This window comes from Melospiza melodia, chromosome 1 (assembly GCF_035770615.1).
Source record: "Melospiza melodia melodia isolate bMelMel2 chromosome 1, bMelMel2.pri, whole genome shotgun sequence".
Lineage (NCBI taxonomy): Eukaryota > Metazoa > Chordata > Aves > Passeriformes > Passerellidae > Melospiza > Melospiza melodia.
The window spans coordinates 88,546,949-88,572,337 of record NC_086194.1 but is presented as its reverse complement, the minus strand read 5'-3'; the positions used below and the strand labels follow the sequence as shown (position 1 = coordinate 88,572,337).

At 42.7% G+C, this 25,389-nt stretch overlaps 1 protein-coding gene and 1 long non-coding RNA gene across 9 annotated transcripts in view; both read right to left on the bottom strand.

Moving 5' to 3' along the window:
* F13A1 (coagulation factor XIII A chain) overlaps nt 1–20,664 on the bottom strand; it is a 68,375-nt gene extending 47,711 nt beyond the window's left edge. Inside the window, exons 1-5 of one of the 6 annotated variants that reach the window (XM_063161210.1) lie at nt 20,339–20,664; nt 19,151–19,226; nt 11,814–14,716; nt 10,329–10,482; nt 4,606–4,794 (exon numbers count right to left, since the gene is read on the bottom strand). In XM_063161210.1, coding sequence (XP_063017280.1) covers nt 4,606–4,794; nt 10,329–10,476 — 337 coding nt within the window. In that variant the 5' untranslated portion in view covers nt 10,477–10,482; nt 11,814–14,716; nt 19,151–19,226; nt 20,339–20,664. Of the gene's footprint in view, nt 1–4,605; nt 4,795–10,328; nt 10,483–10,614; nt 10,672–11,410; nt 11,519–11,813; nt 14,717–19,150; nt 19,227–20,338 lie in introns of those variants that run through there. The other 5 variants (XM_063161201.1, XM_063161217.1, XM_063161192.1 and 2 more) reach the window with 5 other exon arrangements.
* Nucleotides 20,665–20,759: 95 nt separating this feature from the next.
* The window catches only part of LOC134420844 (uncharacterized), a 155,238-nt gene continuing 150,608 nt past the window's right edge, over nt 20,760–25,389 (bottom strand). For all 3 annotated transcript variants that reach the window (XR_010028430.1, XR_010028429.1, XR_010028431.1), the window contains 2 exons: nt 22,395–22,630; nt 20,760–20,939 (listed from right to left, as the gene is read on the bottom strand). This is a non-coding gene — a long non-coding RNA (uncharacterized LOC134420844). The remainder of the gene's footprint in view (nt 20,940–22,394; nt 22,631–25,389) is intronic.

Below are 25,389 nucleotides of genomic sequence, written 5' to 3'. Positions count from 1 at the left end.
CGCAGCAGTGCCAGTGGAAACTTTGCAGTACCCACACCAAACTGGCTGTCCCAGGTTAAGCCTTGCATCATGGAAAATTAAGAGGAACACAAAATATCCCCATCACCACAAAGGTAGGAGTCAGGACAGATCAAGATGGGTGAGGAAATCCTTTGGCTCTTCTGGGTTCACTAAGGCTCCAAACTAACTGGAATTAATCCCACTGTGGGGAACTAGAAGTAAGCACAGCACCTGCACTTCTATTGTGGCTTTTTCAACACAACCCTAAACCAATAAAACAAGTTTCACCCAAGTGGTGATGCTCACCTTTCCTCTTGTAAAAGCCAGAAAGTAGATGGAAATGAAGGAAATATGTGGTGACAGAGCAGCTCTCAAACCATAGGTACTGTGGCAGGGCTGAGGTTCAGCACAAGAACTGGAATTACATCTAATTACTCTTTATAAGTGGATATTTTTCCATGTGGATTTTTTGGCACATTCATTGTGTTCCATACTTTGGCAGGCAACTGTGGTCCTAATTTAATAAAGGATTATGTGCAAAACTGAATTACAATAATTCACATGTTAGCATTTCAGTCAATTTCACCAGGGATGACTCTAAAGAAAACAGTCTGTTAAAGCAAGAACGACTTCAGTCATAAGGAACTATCATAGAAGAATGTCTGTAAAAGTGACTTCCAAGAGATTGGGGTGAACTATTTATATATTCCCATATATATATATATATACATAAACAAAAATATGTATATTTACACACACACATATATATATTTATTTATACAATTTAACCCCTGAATTCTGTGAAAATGGCATTTAAATGGACTGGGGATTAAGAAGGATTGTAAGTAAAGATTGTTCTCTGAGCATTTCAGATCTTGTTTCACATGACAGAAAATGCATTTGTTCCAGGTACCCTTGATTCATTATCAATTAGAAGGATTAAGCAGTCTCTACTTGCTTTACTTGCTTCATTAATCATCTTTTTAATGATGCAAAAGAAGAAAAAATAGGAGTGGAAAAAAAAAAAGAGAAAGGAAAGTAAATTTTAGGGAATAACGGAAATAGAATAGTTCTGTGCACACCCACAGGACCAATCCATTACAATTGTCACATTTTTCAGGATCAAAATGAGTCTTTAATGGATAAAAATTCTGTGATGGATTAATGTCAACTTGGGGAACTTTCTCAGAGCTGCGAACTAATAACTTCTGAATAGCTTTGCAGGCACTGTTGTACAAACAGCCTCCACTGTAGGCACAGCCCTGCAAAAGGAGACTTCAAGTTTTCCCAGATCCAATTGAATTCCCCGGGAATCAAGGCCAGCCATCCCTTACGAGAATAGAACCTTGAACCACTCAAAATATTCTGCAGTTCAGGACAACCTGGTCCACATTGTTTGGGGAAACATCCACACTCTTGGAGATACTCAAAACCTGCGCATAGGGAAAGATCCAGAGATGCTGGAGAAGCTGGACCTGCTTTGACCTGTTAGAGATGAGACCTCCAGAGGCCTCTCCAATCGAGGTTATTCTATTCAACAGTTCTGCTGCACCATTTGAAATCTTCTATTCAGGCACACAGAGTGCTCCTTGCAAAGGTCATCTTACAACAGCCTGCCAATATTTCTGTGTGTCCATCACTTTAATCTCCCAAGCTCAGCACATTCCTAGGAAGTATAATCCTTTCAGAACAAAAAGTTTCTGTGAGCTCAAGCTGCCTCTGCTGCAGGGCTGTTTTCTGAACCACTCCCTAGGGATAGCTTCTGCCTGACAGTACCAAAGGGCAGGATTCAGCTTCCCTGCCTTTGGTGTTCTTAAAGCCAGAGTCTGGTCTGTGAGAGAGAGTCAAGAGAGGAAGAAAAAAAATCCAGAAGAGAGTTCATCCCACTTTAAGACAGCAGGGTTAAACTCTGCTTGGAGGTGCCTGCCTCTCTCCCTTGCTCACAGGCAGCCTGGGCAAGAGCTTTTTGTCTGTATTCTGCTGTTCAGGCAGTACAAGAGGTGAGAGCCAGCTCTTCAGGAAGATAAACCAAAGAAAACTGGATGAAAATGGCCACAGCTCTCTCTGACAAAAGGTTTGAGAGCACAGCACTGAGACATTCAGCAGCCAATTGTCTTTCCTAAGTAAGAGAAATTTCCTTTCTCTTCTCAGCATTAAAATTGGACTTGATACTAAAAGGAGAAATGGCAAGAGTCAGGCATATAATTTCTGAATTTTCCTTCTCTGCTGTGGACTGTGTTTGTTTTGCTTCCTGTTGCTAGCCTCTGAGAACAAATATACTGCATTTTCACCACATGTTCACAAAGTGAAACATTTGCAGAGTGCTGAGTGTTGACTAGTTCCCAGAAGACGAGCTTGAACACCTCCCAGTTGAATCTCTGTGAGTTAAGTCCTCGCAACATGAGGGCAGTGGTGCTCACAGAAGCAAAGAAAAAATGGGAGGGCAATAGCGTTGAACCCTATCTGGTATCTGCAGCCAGTTGTCAGCCACCACGCATGGACACCCACCCCATGTCACAGGAAGGACAGCAACAGTGAAGAAGAGGGAGGGGAATTCCACTACACACTCAGGGCTAGCTCCAAAGGAATCATTCAGAGCTCTGTTATCCCCTGGCTCAGGCTCTATTAACCCCATTCCTACAATGGCTGAAGATGAGAGTATTTTTATCCATACTTAGGGATTCAAGTTACAAACCATGGATGGATGTGTTAGGAAAGAGCAATAGAAAAATAAGTGAATGTGTTCTCTTAAGTGGACTGTGCAATGTCAAAAGAAGTGTTAATTTTCTTCTTCCAATATAGAATATCTGATTAAAACAAATGCAAGCTGCACAGAGTGCAATAAAAAACAAATGTTCCATTTTCCACGTCTTCTTGATACAGCTGTTTGTTTTAAACATATAAAGATTAAGGGAACAATCTTGAATTTAATTAAATCCCAAAAGAACTAATGATATTTATGCATATTAAATTTTTAAAGGCACTTGTGGCTGTTCAGCCAATCATTCACTGGACTGTCATAACATGCCTCCCAACCCTAATTTAAATTAGAAAGAAGAGAGCCGTGGAAAAAAAATGTTCAGCCAGTAACATTTTCACTGCACATATGTTTAAGAGATAAACGCCCATCTAGCTTGAGAAGGCAATAAATCTAATAAATGGTCACATCATCATAATTCAATGATGGAAAAGACTCAGCATAACAAATTTCAGATCTGCATCTCACAGGAAAGTAAATTAAAACATCAATTATAACCTACTTTAAAGACTTTATAAGGGCACCATTGATGTCTTAGCACAAAAACCCCCAGAACAATCTAGATGAAGCTGGGTGTTTCCCAGAGTTGTGTCGTAGGGACCAGAATTTGGTGGGGCCATCTTGGAGCATAGCAGGAAATCCTTTACCTTTTCTCCTTTTCTAGTGAGGTCCTGCCTTTCTCTAGTTCCATGCCTTCAATGAGTCAACAGGAACCTTAGGACCTGGGTCACTGATGAAGACTTCTCAGTGAGAGGAAAATAGCTCTCTCTCTCTTTCAGCAATAAATTAAGAAAGTCTCTGATATCATCCTGAGTAAGTGTCTCAGCACTGGTGGAGCCACACCTCAAATCCTGTGCTCAGTTCTGGAACATTCACTGCAACAAGGACATTGAGGTGCTGGAGCATGTCCAGCAGAAGAGCAACAGAGCTGGGGAAGGATCTGGAGCACAAGTCCAATGAGGAGTGGCTGAGGGAGCTGGGGGTGTTTAGCCTGCAGAAAAGGAGGCCCAGAGGAGACCTTATCACTCTCTACACTGCCTGAAAATGTAGCAAGGAGGGAGCTGGTCCCTTCTCACAGGTGACAAGCAATACAACAAGAGGAATAGTCTCAAGTTGTAGCAGGGGAGGTTTAGATTGGATATTGGGAAAAATCTCTTCACTGAAGGGGTAGCCACGCATTGGAACAGACTGCCCAGGGAAGGGGTGGAATAACCACCCCTGCTTAGGTACATAGTTTGGTGGTAAACATGGCAGTGCTGGGCTAACATGTAGACTCAATGATCTCAGAGGTCTTTTATAACCTTAGTGATTCTATGATTCTGTTTCTGGTGCAAAATCACAGTCACTGAACTCTGTCTCTTGTTACTGAGTTGTTTGTAAATGCAGGCTGAAAAGTTGCAAGATTCTTCCGCCCAGTGTAACTTCCCCTGTTTATGCAATCAATATTTTGCTATCTCAATTCATACAGTCATCTCTCCTGCTTCAAACAACAGACTCTCTTCCCTACATCTCCTAAACACTGACAAAAGAGGTTTCCTGTTCCACCTACCTTTCAGCATTGCCATACAGCACTAACCAGACATAACTTTGAAAGCTCAAAAAAAGTACAGCTTACGAAACAGAAACTCCCAGATTTTGCTCCTTTTCTCTCACATGAAATTTTGCTGGTTTTCTCAAGAAAGGATTCAAACCCTGTTTAGAAAAACACTTCCTTGCCTATGGCTAAGCCTATTTTTATGGTTTATCAATCATAACAGGAAAAGACCCAGCCATGAATTTCTGCTGTTTTCCTGTTTATGAGAGAATATTGCTTTGCTGATAAGACACAGCCTGTGCCAGGCACTTACCCATCAAAAACTCCAGCCAGAATTGGTCTGACTGTGGCTGGTAGGGTCGGTTGAAGTCAATCTGGATTTGGAAAGCCTGTCCCCGACGCACAATCAGCTTGGGGTTGTAGTACTTGTCAGTGTGGTGCTCCTGCTTGTTGATCTCCTGAGGCTCCTTGAACATATAAATATCCACAACGCGCAGGTAATCTGCAGAGACACGTAAATGAGCACAGGGGGAAGGAGTCAGCGTGCTGAAATGTCAATATTGGTATCAATGTTGTTAGAGGCTTCGTCCTCCCCTTCTCCAGGGAAGGAACACCGTGCAACAGGAACATGGTGGATCTGTCTGGGTTTACATGCTTCTGGCTGAGAAGAGGCTTATAGGCAGACACTTCTCTGTCCACCTGCCATTTTCACAGAGGCCAAAAGGCTTCTAGTGCATGGTGAGAGCAACCACAGAAAGAGCAGGTTGCTAGGTGTTGGAAGGTGAATGACCCCAAGGAGAGTCTGGACCCATCTTTCCATTGGCATTGGTTTTCTGCAAGTCTGGGCCTTGCTGTCACAAGTTTACCAGAGCAATCAGTGGGACTTGGACGGCTGAGGCTTCATGTCCCCCTTCTTGTAGTCCCCCATTTGTAAAATGCAAATTCAAAGGGGCTTTGGGACACTTAAATAGGTTGTTTGCAAAATGCTACCAGTGCTGAGAGCTGAAAAGCCTGATTTTGCGTTCAGCTGAGAGCTTGGATTGCCTGTATTAGATAAGGTTTGGGTGTACTGCATGTGTCTTGTCTCAGCTTCTCAGTACACCTCCACTGCTATTAGTGTCTCCTTATGAAAACTAAATATAACATTACAGCATATAATTACAGCATAGTTACAGGCAAGCAGCAGTAGGTATCTATAACACACACAGACAAAGCTTTACTCCCTTCAGATTCAGGCTGTATGAAGTATTATAGCAAGCTATAAGTAGTTTGTTCAGCAAATGACCAGTGTGGGGTGTCACTGGGATAGCCACAGGCACTCACAGTCACCATAAGCTACATGACTGTACCACACCACAAATCTGCACAATTGGAGTCTTCTCACACTATGAGAAACCACATGAAAATGAACTGGACATTGTTCTTTCGCCTGCATGCTAGGGACATAATCATGAAACCTCTGCCAGGAGGAGCAGGACCATTACAACTCACTACCAGGAGAGAGACAGCAGAGTAAAGCCAGATTTGCAGCTCTCAGCTTGTCTTTCCAGGTGCTGACAGTTAGAAACAAGCTAATTCCTGCATTTTATACTGAGAGTGGCAGAGCCAAACTCATGCTCTGGCAAAAAGAGCTGCACATTTACAGCAGCTGGTGGAGCTGTGTGTATTTCTGATGGCGGCTAATTTGGCTTTCTACTAAGCACACTGAGGGCAAGAATGATGTGCTCAGTAACTGAATTGGACATTCAAGTCTGAAGGCTGAATGTGGCCCCTTTCACAGAAGCTCAGCACAATTGTTTGATTTGCCAGTTCTGGACAGGCAGCAGAGCCCTGCAGGCAGCAGCCTCCCTGGATAGGAAGCAAGGTCCTTCTCCAGCTCCAGCCTGGGCTCTGGGCAACAGCTAATAAGAGACAGGGGAATAATGGCAATGGGAGTAGGTCCCACTCCTGCTTGCATCATCCCTCAGATCCCTATCCATGTCCTTTAGGAAACAGAAGGAAAGTAATATGCCTGAGGACACAGCATGATAAGGAACCATTAATGGAAAAGCCCTGCATAACTGAACCCAAAACCATCTGCCTCCTGCTAACCCTAACCTGCAAAAAGGCTAGAATACTCTGTTCAATCCTGAGTGAGGTTTAGAGTCCCATGATAGTGTTATTGTTATTCTCTGCTCAATTCACCAGGCTTCTGGAGTAACTTCTGTAAAAATCCATGCTGATTTTAGCACTGGCTGAGATTACAGAGATGTCTGTATGAAACATTTTTGCCCAGAAGTCGTTCCCATTGCCCCTCTGTGAAGTAGGGCATGTCTTCACCTCCTTCCTTGCAAAACTTAGCAGTGCTCTTTCACAAATGCTGACAAAACTCACAATTGAATTACATGAGGCAAGAATTTTCTGTACAGGGGTAAAGTAGGGACAGGGGAGAATCTCTCTCCTTATATGTTTCTAACCCCTGTGGGCCAAAAGCACTACATTTAAAAGCTGTGTATTTTGGGGTTCTGTGAATATCAATAAGAAACTGGCTCAGCTTCTCCCTCATTCCAAGGATGCACAAAAACAGAGCTGAGGGTTTGTTTTGTTTTCATCTGGTGTTTTGCAATAAAACAGGAGATGGGGGCAATAGTGACCCCACCCTTCCTCTGCATGTTAGCCCCTTCAAGAAACTGCAAAGTTAAGCCACCCTGGGCTTTCAGTTCAGTATTTGCTTCATTTTATCACAGGACTTTACACAGCTCCTGTCAGAACACAGCCATCCACATCTGCAAAAAACACATTTTGTTTTGAGACTCAGTGTTAAAATGTATGTGCAGCTTGCCAGATGAAGACAACCCATGGTTGAGCCTGTGCTAATTACAGTAATGGTAATTACAAAGAGCAAAACATGAGCAGGGTAATGGGATGTGCTAGGACCAGCACCAGGGTGTGATCCAAAGGAAAGCTCCAGGCGATGCTCAGCTGTGAGGGACAGGTGGCAAGTCGAGACCTCCTTTGAAGTCAGGTACACTTGAGGGTTTGCTTGTAGCCTGGTCTATTGTTCAGTTTGCTGCATGAGAGGCAACAGTGTGATGCCTTCTTAAAGCCTGTGTAATGTTAAGCTTGCAGGGCAATAAATGAACACAAAGTTGAGCAGTTTTTCAAATAAAAAGAATAGCCTCCAAACATCAGGTTTCCTCAAACAACCAGAGAGGAAGGACTTTGAATTACTACAAAAAATGGCGTGAATTTCCAAAGGAAGTGCCCATCACTCTGCTAGCAGGGAAAGCTCAAACGCCTGGCGACTCACCGGACTCTGCAAGGGTGAGCGGGATGACAGGGCTGCGTCCTCCCACCCAGCCCACTCACGACACGCTGTGGTGAGATGAGCTGGCCGGGACGAGCACAGAAACGTTCCCGGAGCCACAGGCTTCCTGCTGAAGAAGGGCTCCGTCCCCATCGTGAGCATCTCCTGCCGCAGCTCCAGCAGCAGGCAGCGCACTGACCGCGCTGGGGACGCAGCCGGCGCCGCGGTCGCCCCGGCTGTGATTCAGCGCAGCCGAAGTGGGTGTCAGCAGAGAGCGAGGCAAGCACAGGGTCTTACCTCATCCGAGAGTAGTAGCTAAAATAGGTCAAGTGAATCACACCCTAAAAATGCCTGTTTCTCTCTGTTGGCTGTCAAGGGAAACGAGGGTGACTAGCTCAGCTGTAGACTCCTACACTGCACAGATCAAGGGCAGAATTCTGTTAAATTTAGGCATCTAAATGATGTGAGCCTGGTATGTAACAAGTTATTACGGCCAGCTGATGGCTGGTTGCTGCAGCCAGTGGAGCTGAGAGAAGGATACAGATCACCATGGAACTGACATCCATTGACTCTCCGGACAGCCTGCGCCCTCACCTCCACTCACTGGATGGCTCTGTGTTGACTACAATCTGACACAGGTGAAGACACAGGTGTTTAGATGTTTATATCAGGTGTCCAAAGGCTAGAAAACACCTCCATTGTAACAGCAGAGATAAAAGCATTTGCATGCTTTGTTTTCAATGTGTTATGGCAATGAAATCTGGAAACCACCACAGAAAAATCTGGACAGCCCAGAAGTGTAGGGGTGTGGAGGAGAAGGGGAAGGTGTCACAAGCAGCTCTCTGCCAGGATGTGCTCCCAGCTCTAGGGCCTCATAGCACTGTGCTGCTCCTGCTCTGCCCATGGACAACCATTTTATCCCCCAAGCACAACACTGAGAGCGCTCTGGGGCAAGCCCAGCTCCTGAATGTCAGGTCAAGCTCCATGGGGCAAGAAACATTTAACATGCTGTGACAGGTGACTTAAGCACCCTGCCCCAAGCAGTATGTCCAGAGACCACACTTGTATCAGCTGGTGCCACAGGCTTAGATCACAGCTGATGTGCACCAAAACAGAAACACTGCTGCAGTCCCTTCAGGGACCCCTCAGGTCACCCCTTGCGTATTTTGGCTACAGGCATTGGAGAGAATTGCACAGCAGAGGTGATGCAGCTGTACAAAGAGTTCTGCTGTAATGCACAGATTTATTTTTCAGCCATACCAGTGCCATAGTCAGGTTTACCCAATGGCCACAAACTCTTGTTTTGGACAAGGGATGTTCTTCTCAACAAGAGCATCACCTTAAGGACATGTTGGGCTCCAGCCTCAACTCACTTGACCCAGCATTCCTAAGTTTCCACTGTGTTTCTGAAAAGCAGGAGGCTGCCGCCCACAGGCACCACACTTCATTCAGAGCCTGATGTGAAGCACATCAAAAAGCCACAGGAATCTTTCTCTTGGTACTGGTGGGCTTTAGCTACAGGCTGCATTCCTTCTAAGGTATCCCACAGTAATACATCTCCAGTTTCTGTGAGAGGGTTGGGTTTGAAACTGTGTCTAGCTGGGACCTGCGCTGCATTGCGTTTGACAATTTAAACACACACAGTTGCCCCAGAGCTACAGTGTTGTCAGAATTAGGTTCAAGCAAAATTTCTGCAGTCTTAACATGCCAGTTGGTTTGCTCAGGCATTTTTTTAAAAATAAATGCTTCGAAAGGAAATGTGTGTGTATCAAGATGGGGGTAGGGAGGGGTGTGTGGGGAGGGGAGTGTGGTTAAGGCACATGATTAGGATTACAGAAATAATGCTTTGCTACTTGTCACTTAAAATCTCTTTGCCTGTTTCCCAATGTGTGAAATTCAGTAATTAATTCTTGTCCACATTTATTAAGCACTCCTTCAACTCTGGATGAAAAGTCCCCTATGAGCATTAAGTAGTATTACATCCAGCTACCCTGAGCTGCCACATTCAACAACTTCTGCTGTTCAATTCAAATAGGCAAAAAATTTAACATAATTTCATTAATGAGACATTCAGAATTTAATCCTGTTTTCTTTTAAAACAGATCTTGCATATTTTTTATTTCTGGCTGACTCCAAAGAGCCAACACTGGGAACATACTTTCATTTGTCTATTCTCTATCATGATATTGTTTTGTTTCCCCAGCCAAAAGATTGAAACATTCTTCACAGGAGAATAAAAAATCATATGGGTACATCTTTTAGTCTCATGTTATTTTTTGCGACTGAACTGAACATATATAGCAAAAGTTTTCCCTGCCAGACAACATTTTTCAGCAGCTTCACAGGCAGATTAAGGCCATATAAATGAAACAGGTCATTAAGAGAACAGACTCCTTCTGGCCCTACACTCCAATGCTGCCACAGACATGCCTGAAGCCAGTAGGTTCTTAAGTGATTCTGTGATTGTGATCAAACTGGAAAAAACCCATTCTTGCCTTTTTTTAACCAGTCCCACAGTTCAAGCTGATAAGTGATCACCCAGCTTCGTTACTCCTCACTTTCCATACCCATAACCCATGCCAACACTTCCATACACACAGGTGGTTTCAGTAAATTTTCCCATGAACAGCAAGAAAAACTGTCTGAATTGGAAATATGTAAGGAAAAAGTGGTTTGGGTTTAGTTCACAGACCTGTGCTAAGAGTATGGAAGTTGTAAAAATAGATTTACAGCTTAATTGTACACTGTACCTCTGGGATTAAATCCTCTGGGTATCACTCCAAAAGCTTCCATCTCAGGAACCTCATTTTCTTCATCATTGGAGTAGTTTGGTGGGATGGCTCTTCTCCCATTCAAAGGAAGTTTATTCTCCTCGTTGGTGCTCGTTGTTTCAGACATCCTCTGCTAAAAAAAGTTGTAATAGCATGAAAGAGAGAGCTCAAGGAAAAAGCAAACATGAGCTAGCATGGCACGTGCGAGATGGGAGAAGCCAAAAGCAATGTGGGGTGCCAGTGAGCTACACATTTTTAGACTTACATAAATAAAACCTGAGAGGCAGAAAACATCAGTCTAATGATAAGTACAGCTCTCTAAGGATTGGAAGGCATTTTGTGTTCATCAAAACACATGAATAAGAGAAGAAGGAGGGGGCGGGAGAAGGAGAGGGAAGTCTAACACAGAAGTATTTGTCTAGGAGAAGCAGGGCACTAAAAACATTAGGAAGTTTCAGGTAAAAGAACTGGAAAATCTTTCACTCTCTCATTCCTCCATAAAAGCATCATTGAATCCAAAATAGCAAATTATATTTTCAGAAAGTGCATCACACACTACCTCTCCCTAATAAAAATGACATTATAAGTCATACTGCAATCAAGCCAAATATTACAGCCTGCAACAGCCTGTGGATAAGTGGAGAACTGTATTTTTGTCCCTATGCACAGAAACACCCAATATCTACAGAGCTAACTCCTGCACCCAGACAATCCACTTTTGAGAAAAAGAGGGGGAGGGGGGAAGAGAGAAGGGGGTAAAGGGGAATAAAGGAAAAGAAAAAAGCTCTTATCCACTTATTTCTTTCCCACTAATGTCCTTAAGGGAAATCTTAGATGTAGGCTGATCAGAGACTTCTTTTTGAGCTACTGAAAACTGCTTTCACATCTATTTCAGTGTAAGCATGTAGCAGTGAAAAAGCCATGTAGCCCTTCTAAGAAAATATTAATGACTGAGAAGAAAACTTCTTCCCAAAGCCCCTGAAAACAGCAATTTAAAACGTAGCAATTATTTAATAGAAGTAAGCTCTAAAAGGAAGTTTTTTTTCAGTTATCAAGGGTACCTTCTTTTCAGATAGTCTTTTTTTCCCTTCTCCCTTGCAGAATTTCTGCAGTGCAATAGAAGCAGGGAAAATGTTGGGGGCTTTTAAATAATCTCTGTATATCCTCCTCCTTCCTGTTGCAATAGGACAATGCTGAAAGGGTTGCCAAGCCCTCCCAGCGCCACCTCGGATGATCTGCCACCACAGCTGGCATGTCTTTTCTTCCTCCCTCCCCTCCCAGCCTTTCTTACCCCAGCTCTGCTCACCAGGAGCATTTCAGGGTGTTTGTGCTAAGGAAACAACTTGGCCATTGAAGTTTCAGTTCTTTTTGAGACCAAGAAGGAGTACTTATGGCACAAGAGCATATGAAATGGGAGACTGAAGGGGATTTTCTGAGGCACACAGTCTAAGAAGCCATGCTTACCCCCTTGCCAGACTTTGGTGGTGTCTCTGCCTCAGGGAGCCTGTGATGCAGCTTCAGGTGCTGGTTTTCAGGAGTCCTCCCAGGCAGACACAGTGATGGTATCCCTGCTAGGTCCTCACAGCAGTCCTTTCAGAGGGCTGCAGGACACATGAACTGGAGAGTTCATTGGCAGTCCAGCTTTTTCTAGAGACCTTGTGCTGTCCAGGACAATGAAGGTGTTTTGCACCACACAGCTATATTTGGGTCAAATGACCTTCAGCTCTTGCCCATGCTGAAATGTGCATCACTTGACAGGTCTGGGGCTGCACCTTGTGGGAGCTTTTTAGCTTCATGTTGACTTTCTTCAGTTTCATCGAGCTTTAGGGCAACTGGAGACACTGTGACACCTCCTCTGTCAGACATAACTCAAGAGGCCAGTGGAGTTACAGAGAGAAAAAGCAATGCACAGGTAAGAATTCAAGCCTGTGTTCTGCCAGCTGCTCCTGTTTGGCAGTAGAGGTAGAAACCACCTACTGAGAACATGCATGGGCAGTGGAGAGCCCCTCTTGCACACATGGCACTCACCAAGGGCACTCACTTGCCTCTGCATCTGCAGGGCAGATGAAGAAACAAGGAGACACAGTGAAGAAAACTCTACTGTCTTTCAGGCAGCTGTGACCTCCAGCCCCACAGCACCAGAGAATTCTCAAACCTCCAATGGCTAAACACCACTGAAATCAAGCCAGGGGGCAGAAAAGGAGAGAATACCTCCCATGGGAAGCAGCAAGTAAATCATCTGGAAGACAGGACTCCTATCCTACCTCCCTGGGGATTTCCCAGCCACAGCATGGTAGTTCCACAGAGGTCAGGACACATGCAGAGTGTGGGTCAGAGATCCGAGCTGGGCACCTGGAAGCAGCATGACTGCACCAGTAGGTGGGATAAGGAGCTTGCTAGGGCTGGCTGCCAAGGCACAGCATGGGGCTGCAGCAGTTTTGGGGGGCAGACTGGTTACCTGCACACAAGTGTTGCACTGTGCTTTCTCACAGCTGAAGGGTAGGAGAAGACTGCTGAATACTCTTTGGTTTGTAGCACAGAAAGCCACCTGGCTGGAGGACTCCCCTTCCCCTGTCCTGCTCCCCCAGGAGTGCAAGCACCCTGAGGGAACAGATCTGATCCCATCACACACATCCTGAGTTGTAATTGCCATTGACTTGGTTTTGCACAGATGGGCCCCGTGGTAACCATCTGGAGGGCAAGCAGCACCCCTGGCACTGGGGAACACAATGAGCTTTCTGGGGGAGGAGGCAGGTTGCCAATTTCTTGCCTTTTTTTTTCTTTTTCTTTCCCCCTTGCATCCACATTTCTATGTGGCGTGTTGTGCTTTGTGCCTCTCTCTCCCACTTCCAGCCAGCACTTCAGTTCCCAAAATTACAGCTGCTGTGATGATGTTACAAAAACTGATATAAATATTGCCTCGGTGCCATGCCTGCTGGAGGCCTGCAACACAAACAAGAAACACCGTCTCCCAAGGAAGTCATGTGCTTCCCCAAGTGGCTGCAGTGCTGTCAGAGCCAGGAGGAAAACTTTCCGTCAGAGCCAGGGCTGGAGCGAGCGGCTGCAGCAGAGCTCCCTGCGCTCCAGCCACCACGCCTGAGCAGGCAGCGCTTGCAGATGCCTCTCCCTGCCCAGGCACGTCACCCTGGGGCTTTCAGCAGAAGCCACCGACCACGCAGAAAGTGGGGAGGCTAAAATTTTTGGTGGCAGCGGTAGGAGTGGGACTTTGCATCCAGGGAGAGTAATGTTTTGCAGGCTGTGATTTATTCATTTTGTGGGGAGAGATGTAAATTCATGCTTATGACAGCTCCAGATGGCAGGTATTTTCTCATCACCTTGACTTCTTAGCATTTGCTATCCCTCGCCTATTAGACTGCACTGGCCTTAATTTCACTTCCGTGGTTCCAACCTACTGACGTCAGGGCTGATGCAGGAGGGGGTATGGAAAACACAAAGCCTTGATTTTCCTGTAGGGCGTTATGTTTAATGAATGATGCACTGGGATGACCGCTGGAAGAGTGCTCACTTCTGCACAGCACCCTGTGGGGAACTGTGAGCCCATATCCATTTCTCAGAGCAGCCTTCAGATGCTTGTGGCCTTTGCCAGAGACCTTTGCAGCCACAGGCACCCTTCCCACAGCAATAGACTTTGGACAATGGACAGCCCTTCCTCTCCAACCCCACAGAAAAGCCCTTAAATGGCTGCAAAGCTTGCACCATAAAGGGTTATCTAAAATGTACTTTCCTGTTGTTGCCAGAGCCAGAGTTGTTCTGTTCCAAGTCCTCCCATGCCAGACAAGAGTTTGTGGAGGGAAAAAACACACAAGTCAGTAAAGCTTTACAGCCAGAGGAGAGGGTGTGCCAAGATCTGTCATAGGCAAACTGATCAACCAGGTGTTCACATAAATGGGTTGCTGTGCTGTGTGCCAGTGACTAGATGGGAGGGATGTTTTGCCTGTTGTAGCTACACCAAGCACTCCTCAGGAGCAGCTGAGCATTGTAAAGCTCTCCAACAGGGTGGTTTCATTTCTTCTTCTTTTATTAAAATCTCACTCCCGTGCCATTTGCAGCATAGATGGATGTATGGATGCACTGGAACATTATACTACAGCATGTACACCAGAGTACTTGCCAGGACATCACCCTCAAGAAAACTAGACTCTCAACTCTGGCCTTCTATGCATAATAACACAACTGTGCCTCTCTCTTGTTGTCTCACAGCTTTACTTAGGAACCTGCACTCTTCCTTATATTATCAAGTCTTGTCTTCCCCCCTCCTCTGCACCAATACTTGTCTCACAGGAATTCGCGTTCCTCTTCCTGTGATGCTGTGCCTTACCAAGGCTGCAGGCAGAGTAGAGCAGATCCTAGAAGAAAAAAAAAAAAAAAACAACAAAAAAAAAAAACAAAAAAACACCTAATAAAAATGTTATTTTTAAACAGAAGGAAATTTCAGAAATCTTCATTTGGTGTTTTTGTTTGCATATTTTGCTTTGGATTTTTTAAAAAAACAAACCCAGTTATAATATCTGTCTGTGTGTAACAGCAGCCCTAGTTACCACACACAGAGGAATATATTTTAAGTTAATGCTGAAAACTCAGAAGGCCCAGCTCTGAAACATGGTATGTGTACACATGTCTGTATGTGTGAAAGAGGGGCAGAGGCAGAGATAAAATGGCAGCTCTTCAGATGGTAGGACATTTGGAAGGGGATATAGGACCAGTGTTCAAAAGATATTGTTGAAAATGTTTCTGTTGCAGGAAGAAAGATACCATAGATGTATATATTCATACACATATTCTGCTAGAAAACATGGCTTAGGAAATTTTACTCTTCTCTGGAAAATTGTTGTTCCAAACTGAAAGCCTAAATTCAAACTGTAGATCTTTACAAGCATCTACATCTGTGCTGGCCATCTTAGGCTCCCTTTATCCTCCGCACAGATCTAGTCTAGGCAGTGATTCATCTCCTCCTACAGCAGACATGTAAATAGGTCAGATGAATCATGGCCTAAAAGTGCCTGCTCCCTGTATTGACTGCAAAGGGAGCTTGGGGTGATGGGTTTTGCCATATGTGTCTACACTGCTGATGTCTGCAGTGAGGGCAGATATATCCAAGGCTAGGTACAGAAACAGAAAAACATTTTATTTTGGTTTTGAGGCCTGACTTTCAAGTGCTAAATTATTCTTTACTTTTATGTAAATACGGCTGCAAGTCACTATCAGTGATACATAGTGTATCATTCAATCCATGTTTTTTTCTATCAGAATATGTGTCTGCCACTGCCAATTATATAATATGTATTTCTTACAGTAAGTGTCAGATTACAGTAAAGCACATACAAGCTTGGGGAAACACATACATCTTTTTATACTCATTTGTGAAGCTGTTCTGTTTCTTCAAACAGAAATATAACCATACCATGTAGTAACTTCAGCAAAATTGATATGATATGATATGATATGATATGATATAATATAATATAATATAATATAATATAATATAATATAATATAATATAATATAATATAATATAATATAATATAATATAATATAATATAATATAATATAATATAATATAATATAATATAATATAATATAATATAATAATAATTATTATGAACATAGAATCCAGATTCCCACTCCTATTCTTATTCACATCTAAATCCAAAGAATGCTGTTGTTGGATACTAGAAACTTCCCTAGTTTCTTACAGGAAGAGTAAGAGAGGAGCCAAGCAAGGGCAGAGGGAGTTGTCATAAGGGTCAATATTCACAGTCTCCAACTAAATTTATGTTTTGCTGTAGTTGAGGCCTTAAAAGATGAAAGAAAATATCTCAAAAATGGGATTAGACAACCTCTCTGCTGGCCAGCTGACCCAGAAGCTGATAGGGATACAAAGACTGTGAACCTCAGATATTTATTTCAACCCCAAAAGAAAAGGGCAGGAATCCAAGCAAAGCCATAACTACCCGGAGACTTATACAGGAAAGGCCATTTGAGATGAAACATTTGTCTGAATAAAGTTGACCACAGGTGCCATATGCCTTGACCACAGAAAGTTTCCTCTCTAAAGCAATTGTTTCTTAAGCCCACCTACCCAAATAAGCCCTTGGCTTGGGGATCAACCCTACCTGATCTATCAGGCAATGAGGCTGAGATAAGAGATTGTAACTTGAAGAGCAGGGGAAACAGAAAGGAACAGAGTATCATTCCCATTCATAGCCTTTTTCCAGATATCTACTCCCTTTTGAACAACCACTATATCTAGACACAGGTAGAACAAGCAATATATTCAGTCTGGTAAGACCTTGTCTATCATTCTTGCTATATACTCACAGAGCTGCTTGAATTCCTCCCAGTGCATGAGTGTCTTTATAGTGAAGGCTGATTCCACAATACTGAAACTTTTTCAAGAAAATGACTACTGATTATGGGAATATAATTCGCAAGAAGTTACCAAAACATGCTTAATTTGCAAATTTTAGCTTTTAAGTTTAAAGCCAGACTGTAGTCCTCAGCTAGTGAGATGTCCATGGCAGAACAGGCTTGAAGGTAACATTAAAGCTCCTGCAAAGACCCAGCTTGACTTTAGGTAGCTGCAGCTTAGTTCTGCACCCTGGCTGGCTGCTGCAGGGCTGCAGCCCTCAGCTCCAGAGAGGCTCAGTTATCATGTACAGCATCAGATGAAAATGATGGTGCTGTGCCAAAACTACCATGGTTCCTGGACAGTATGAATTTATCTTGGATACATCAAAGGCAGAACCAACAAGCCAAGGAAAACGCAAACCACCTAAAAGCAGAAGTACAGGGTCTGTGTCCTGCATTTCTGAAGCACTTGCAGCAAAGACCTGGTACAAGACACTTGAGATGTCCCTACCTAAATCCAGTTGGACTGAGCGGGGTTTAGTAGGTCCAAGTCTACTTTGTGCACAGATGAACGTCCTTGTTTTACTGCTCAGCTGAGAAGCATGTTCACAGAACATTGCATCTCAGCCAAGAAGCTAGACCAGACCACAGCTCTTTTCCGTATCCAGGGGGCGGTAATACACAACCCAGGCAATCCCAGCATGCTTAGTTAACAGTTGCTTCTAATTAATTAAGTAACATATGTGGACAGGCAATATTTCAATCTTAATGTCTCAAATAATTTCAACATTACTGACACACAATGTTTTAAGTACACTCAATTACAAGATTTCTGGAATTAAAGATCTCCTAAATTTCATTAAAAGATAAAACTTCCTGTTCCAGTTCAGAACAAAAATACATTTTTATAATGCCTGAATGTCTTGTAGAACAGCTTTTCTTTGTAATACAAACACAGATGTAGCATGTAGGCCAAACACAACAAAACGCTTAAGCACATCTTAACTTCAGTCGTGTAATTCCATCTTCAGGCATGTGCCTAAAGTCTGTAATGGGCTCCACTCAACCAAACCAAGGCTGTAAAATATCTGTTTGTACAGAAACACTTAAGCTGCCTGTTGATGTAGCATTTCTGCAACATGAAGTTGCAGTTTAACATGTTCTGACTGCAATTGCTTTATGACTATTTCAAAGACAGTTGCCAGAGAGGGGTGTTGATTCATTTTTCAGTCCCAAGACTGACCTTATCTCTGTGCAAATGATCTGAGTAATTGTTTATTCAAGGAAATGTTCAATCTTTTGAGAAATTAGTTCAAATGTGGATTGTAAAACATTGCAACTAGTTGGTTTGTTAATGGCGGATGTTCTGGAGGGAAAAGGGAAATCGAAAGGATGAATCATTATCCAGAAGAAGTTCAAAAGCAATTCAAAATTCATTTCATAATCACAGATGTGTGCCAAATAAACCCATCCAGGACAAGCTGCAGGCTTTGATTTTTGTGAAGTCTGCAAGTTCTTTCCTTTGCTATTCCCACTATAATGTTTGGAGTGTGGCTAAAAATAATAAATAAATAAAAAAGTTAGAAGAAATTATTGCCTTCTAAATGCTCCATATACCTGTCTCTTTCTACAGTGTTGTGCTGCATCCACAAAATTACTGTCAACGTGCACAGTGGAATACAAATACTTTTCCCTTTGGGCTTGTAGTGAGCTTGTGGTTGGAATAAAGATAAGTCAGAGCAGCTGGGAGTGCATCAGGACTGCAACTCTAGCATGCACCCACAGCAAGGTCCCTGGCCCCTCAGATCAAGTGAAAACCCTATGTTACAAAGAACAGGCATGCACAGTTTTTCTGTTACATGTCCAGACTCTCTATAAATCCTGTCAGAGCTGGTAAAGTCCAAGGTAAAAACCATGGTCAAGAGGTGCTCTCTCCTTTCGTAGCTTATCCTTCCTCTCACAAAATTCCACCTCTGGCAGTGTGCCCCTAACAGATCAGCCCTACAGAGTTTTAGTTGTGCTGTTTAGGCTGTGAGCCTGCAAGAAGGCATGTAAGGACAAAACTCTGCAGGCAGATATCTTGTCCTTGGTCTCTCTCTGGTCTCTGGACCATCCCTCTCTCAGCTGTAATCTTCACAGACTTTTGCAGCTACCATAGGAATGGTATGATCTTTCACTCTTTTCCTTTCAAGCCCTTTTCTTCAACAGTCTTGCACTGCTTTTGATTTGCTTTCAAAACATCAATGATTGGTTGCTGGGGGAGCATTTACTGCTTCACTAATAGATTGGAAACTCATCCAGAAAGCATCAGTGCAAACAAAACAGGAATTGATGTATCTTTTACATTAAATGATCGTTTTTTCAGAAAAACCCTTGGAATTCAGAATCTTCAGACTTGTAAAATATTATAGACACAAAAAGAAAGGGCTCACTGGCTGTTGTTGAGATGTCTTCACCCAAGAGCATTGTTTGCCTGGGATTCCTCCTGAGGCTCTGTAGATCCTGTAACTTACACAAATAATTCCTTAGAGATGTGCATGACACACAGCATAAAAAGCATGTGAGGAAACTATAAGAAAAGTGATGTTAAAGTTAGGTTGAATAAGTAGCCAATAGATTTTCCAGTGAGAGCATAAACATACTACAAAGGCATCCATTGGAATACATAGGTGGAAATGAATTCTTTTAAAGTCCTGTCCCTTAAAATGGTCCATGTCACCATCTTGCAGTCTGCTTTACCACCTCTCTCTTGCAAGTCAGACAGGTAATCAATGAACAGAAAGAAAATCATAACACCATAGCCGTTTCTAGTACAGGATAATGAGAATCAAGTAACTTGAACAAATGGGTTGAGAAGGACCAATAAGCTGAATTTCTTTGCATTATACCACAATAAATTTTTACCAAGATCATGCATTCACTAAAAGCAAAGTTGATTTGTGGATCTCTGAAGGAAAAAGTTGGGACAAGTAAGCAAATTTTTCAACTTTTCCCATTGGTAGTGACAATGTCTTACTAATACTTCTGTACCTGCTGACAGTCAGTGCTCAAATCTTGAACCTCTAGCTCACTGACATTACATTTTCTCTTGCATTCAATGGCAAATATAATTTCTTGTGCCTGTTACTTGAAAAACCATTAAGGTCTCTTTTAAAACTCTATCTCAAAAAAAATTACTTGATTTATGGGTTTAAAAATTATGAAAACCCTTGGAATGTGTAGAGAGGCCAGTGTTGCAAGTGTTATCTAATGAACATAAGTCTAAGGTCATGTTTATTCTCACAAATACCAGAGCTTTTCACAAAGGCAACAGAAATATGCATGCAAAGCTTCAGCAGTAATGCAAAATTTGATCTAAACTCACTGTAGCCATGATATCTTTTAGAATGAACTCCTATCAGAACTCCTCATCTTCACAGCTCTGAAGGCTGCAAACATTACACCTTTTCATGACTTTAACCATACCAAAAAAAGAAGTGCCATCTCACTGTAATAATGCTGTCTTAATTATGTACAATACTTAGCACTAGTTTTACACCATATGAGTCATAGTAGAAGCTTGTACTTTACTGTTTGACTAAATCCCACATTAGTTAGAAGTCCCTGCAGTGAGTGCTTACCAGCTTGTGCTTAGCTCTTTTCTCAACCATGTCTGCTGAATCCTTTGGGGAAGGTAGGTTTGAAGGATGCTGCACTAGGATGAGCAGACACTGTGGTTGGAAATAGGTCTCGGAGTCAGTGAGAACATGCCAGAGAAATGTCTTCAAAGCTGCTCAGGTGTCTCTGCTTCTCCAGTCATGTCCATTTTAGTTCACTGGGGTTCTAAAAATGATAGACCTAGGTTTCATTCCTTTCTATTTAAAAACAGTTTATCTTCTGAGTAGAAAAGTATTCATTTTTGTCATTTTGTGCCGTTTGTTGTAACAATTAAGATTATGTCAAACAGGCAATTGAAATGCAGCTATTTATGGAATCCCTCTTCACTTATCTTACAACATCTATTCTTTTACTGCTAAAAATAATCCCATAGAAGCAGATCTGCTGGGCACTTCTTAATTTGTGCAGATTTTTCCTCCTTCTTGAGTTTTGTGGCTTGATGAGATCAGTGAAATTTCCTGGTAGGCACAGGATCTTTTCTCAGGTCCTCTTAAATGCTGATGCCTTGGAGAATACTGGCTACTCTCAAGTCAGATGTTACTTTGACAGTTCAGCTTTCCTCATCTGAAACATATGAATAATACTCCTTTTGAGCCTTCATAAATGGTGCTGGAAACTTCAAAGGAAAAACACTCTTAGATAGAATAAAAAAAAAAAAAGTTAAAGAGCATATGGACTTGTAGCTGAATATACTGCAGTTTTCATTCACAGTCAGCAGGAGAGGTAGGTTCCAGCCTCTTTGAATCTCTGTTTGGAAGACCATATAGGAAATTTAATGTCAGACATTGTGAAAAATTGGTCCCATCTGCTTCCCCTCCTTCACCCAACAGATACACAGAGTGCCTAAGTACCTGACTATCACAGATCACTGGGATCACTGCTGAAAGCCTCTCTCTATGCAAATGACAAATATTCTACTCATTAAACATCCCTGTAATGAATGCCCTGATATGGCAACTTCCAAGAAACTCTTGATTAATTGGAAGTAGCAAAACACTTCATGCTGAAGTGACAGCTGGTTATGGTACTTACCAGTATCAGCTGATAGTCTAAAGACATGCACTTCACCAGGAAGATTTCACTCTTCTACATTATTTAAATAGAAGTTGTTTTTTTGCAAACTCAGTACCTCTAAACTGAAATCTATTACATCTGGCTAGTAGGGTCCTTCTAGTAAACAGTCAGTGTTTTTTCAAAGTCTTACCAACTTTGCCCAGAAGAAACCCCAAGGAGTGGTGTGCACACCACACTATTGTGTGATGCAAAAAGGATGCATCAAAGTGAAAGGACAAACAAATCTTTGTGCTAACAAAAATATTTCATTTCCATTTTAGCCAGGAATGCACTAAATAATGCATCATGGCTCAGCTGATCGAAAGGTCACCTTTTGGTCTGCAAGCAGCTGCAGCAGCTGTGTTCCTTTGAGACCCTGCTCTGAGCACAGAACAAAGCTTGAGAGCTGACAACAGGCTTGGGAGATGCAGGTATGGGACAGGCTTCTGGAGGCTTCCCAGCAGCTACAATTGAGAACCACTGCCAAATTTTCTTTCTCTCATTTTTTATTTCAATCTCAAATAATCTCCTTCCTTTCCCTCCCTTCCTAAATAAATTAGTCATATGCAAAATATGAGAAAATTAACAGCCAACTCAGATTTTGACACTATGCAGAGACAAGTATCCATGGAGATTAGAGACCTCCTGTTCATCACTGATTTCCCATCACATTTGACAGGAAGGTACAACAAACAGAATAAACCAGTCCCCAGAAAGGCACTCCATGAGGCTGAGTTCAGCTTAGAGGCCACCAAGCCTGTTATTCCCAAACTATAATGCAGGCAAGACCCACAGGTGCTTTAGATAAATCCCTCATATTTGAGGCTTTCATCCCATAAATCTGGATGGAAGAAATTTGTGTCTTCTAGCATATTATCTCATTATCAGGAACTCAGATATGAGTTTTACAGCTTGGAATAGTTTCAGCTTTCTAGACTACTGGAGTGTTGGTTATAACATACAGACCTTAGTTTGGAGACAGTAATTTTGAAGAGGAAAGAAAATCAGTATCCATAATCATCCAGTTCAGAATCCGTCCTCCTAACAGGTAGGTCAGGGTGGTACAGATTATTCATCCTCATCAGATGTGACTTTGACAGGATGGTGGAGGAAGCAACACGCTGTTCTGGCAGGACTTCTGCAGTTGTATTTTCTGTAGATCTAATCCTGTTCCATTTCCTGAATGCCTAGATGAAAATTGCCTACAGCCGGAATAGTTTTTGTTTCAAATTAAATCAAACTAGCAAGGAGAGAAATAACATCTACAGGGGAAACAAACAAGAGTGTAACTCACTGTAAGGGCTATCTTGCATTGATGCATAGCATTTACTTCTAGACCACTGTCTGGGGAACACTTTTGTTTTAAAGGTTCCACACACAATAACATACATCTAACCATATGTACCACTCATCTTTTCTTATCCAGAAAAATAGCAAATCTTAAAAAGAGATGGGGAAAAAAAAACTACCAATAAACCAAACCAACTAATGCACAAGCATTGAATTAAGTATTAGAATTCCAGTGCTTATGCATTCCTTAGCCCATCCAGATGTGCTTTCATCCCTTCCAGTCACTCACATATCAAGATTGCACCAGACCCCCATGAAAAACCTCTGAGCTCAGGGATTCCTGTCCTTGATCCTGGGTGATGTAGGATTCATTATCTCCAGCTGCCTCTGTTAGCTTTTCCCCACTGCAATGGCTCAGTATCACCACCAACCAGCACAAAACCCATGCCATGTGGCAAGGCCCTGGAGCCACAGTGGGCACAGCAAGGTGGCAGCCATCAAAAGACAGAAAAGAGAGCAAGGGCCCATAGGACTCTTCAAATGAGAATTTTAAAATTTGCACTTAAAAACCAAAAAAGCAGAATACTGCAGAGCAACAAAATTCAACATTAACTGCTCTTTACAAGCTGGAGGTAACAACAGGAGTTGTTGTTACCTCCTGTTTTTCAACAACTACCTTTTCAGCCTGATCAAACTGAAACCTCCTGCTTGCTCATGTGCCTGTCTGGCACGGGCTCACAAGGGCCCTGAACAGCATGTCCTACAAGTCAGGAGAGAGCTCCATGTGCTTCTTCCAATGCTTCCAAGCCATTGGAACCCCTTTCCAGACATGTTATCTTCAGGTATGGGTCATTACTGGAATTCAGTCTGCATCAACAGACATAGATACAACGTATACTGGACCCATCATTCAGTAGACACTTCAAATGGGGCCAGGATATCATTGGCATCACTTAGGTCTTCTGGCCAAGCCCAAGCTGCACTGGCCTACATAAAAAAAGACTAAAGAAAAGCAAGTCTGTTATCAGTAGGTTTAAGTTTGTTCAGCAGGAGCACACACCTCCTTTGCAAAACATCTGTGAATCTGGAAAGTAGAAAAGGCTAAAGACACAGACCAGTCAAGCACCATTTATTTAAAATGTGTGATCCCAAAAATAATTGAGGATCCTTTCAAGCTAGAAATCCAAGCCAGAAAGTGACAGCAGCCCCCTGGACAGACAACAATCCAGGGTTTAATTCTGGAGCTAGAAACAGCTAAATAAGTGCTCATACTGATGGCAAGAGAATGGGAACACACAGCCTTTGCACTGTGTGCCTTTTCTTCCAGTGCTCAAAAGCCATGTGCTCTGGGTTTCCACAAGATGATTTTAGAGTCTTTAATGCAGTATGAATTCACCAAAGCACTTGACATCATTTCAACTGTTCTAAGTCATGTCCTTGGACTGCCTCTAAAAAAGCTGTCCTATCTTCACTGACAGTGTGGGCAGCCTGGTAAGAGGAGGTTTCCAGTGCAGACTCCTGCATAATGTGCTTCAATTCAAGCAGTGACAATATTGCTCCTGCCCCCTCACCCTTCCACCCTTGTTCTTCCCCCCTTGGCTAATGACATGTTTTACTTTGGCAGAGCAAACTATGCCACATAAGTACAAGCAGCTATGAGACTGGAGTAAGAGTGCATCTCTGGGAGCAAAGCAGCCCTTTCTCAGCTTCACACTGGCCCAAGACCAAGCGAACATCAATGTGCTCCATCCCATCTCCAGGCCACCATGGGCAGGAGAGCCCAGCCCTGCAGCTGGACTGGAGTTCCCCACTGTTGCAGTGAGCTCTACCCTTCACATGGTATCTGCTGGACAATTAAGGGACAACCACACTAATTTTTTGTCTCTTGAGCATATTTTCAGAGTTGCCCCCTTTGACTTAAGTATTTAATGAGCTGCAACCCAGTTAACACATTTGCACACACTCCCAGACACAAAAACACACAGAGTTGCTTACATATGGCTTTCCTTACAGTTCTGATAATCTGGGTAATTTATTCAGTTTGGCAAAGTTTGAGTGTTTTTCCATTTCCTCTGCAGAAGGGGAGCAATGTGATTGTTGCTGTGGTGATCCTTCCCTTAATATTTTTAGCCATAATCTGACTTAAAGTCATGACTGGCAGTGGAAAGTGTCATTTTTTAAAGCACAATACCAAAACATTTGTGAAGAGCCTTTTATTTTTCACACTGAATATTCCATATATATATATATAAAAGTAAATGTATATATATATATACACACACACATATATATATATACACATATATATACATATATATTCATTGAAATTCACATGGATAAATGTAAACATGTAGATATTCCTTTATCATAACAGGCCTGAGTCTGGCCTTTCTTTTGCAAGCCCTGTTCTCCTCCACCCACTTGGGCTAAAACTTCACAGTCAGAACCTCTGCTCATTATGTTGTTTTCAGAAAGGGACTAACTTACTCAGACATATCAATGCTGACATTAAGAGCAGTTGCTTGTCTTATCCCCCCAGGCATGTGGTTTAAAAATCTACCCCCTTCCCTGTTACTGAGGTTAATGACTCCTCTGCAGAAGAGGAGCAAAGTGATTTCATGTTTTTCCTTCTTTTAAGAGGTTGCAGAGCCAACAATCCTCTCAGTGCTGA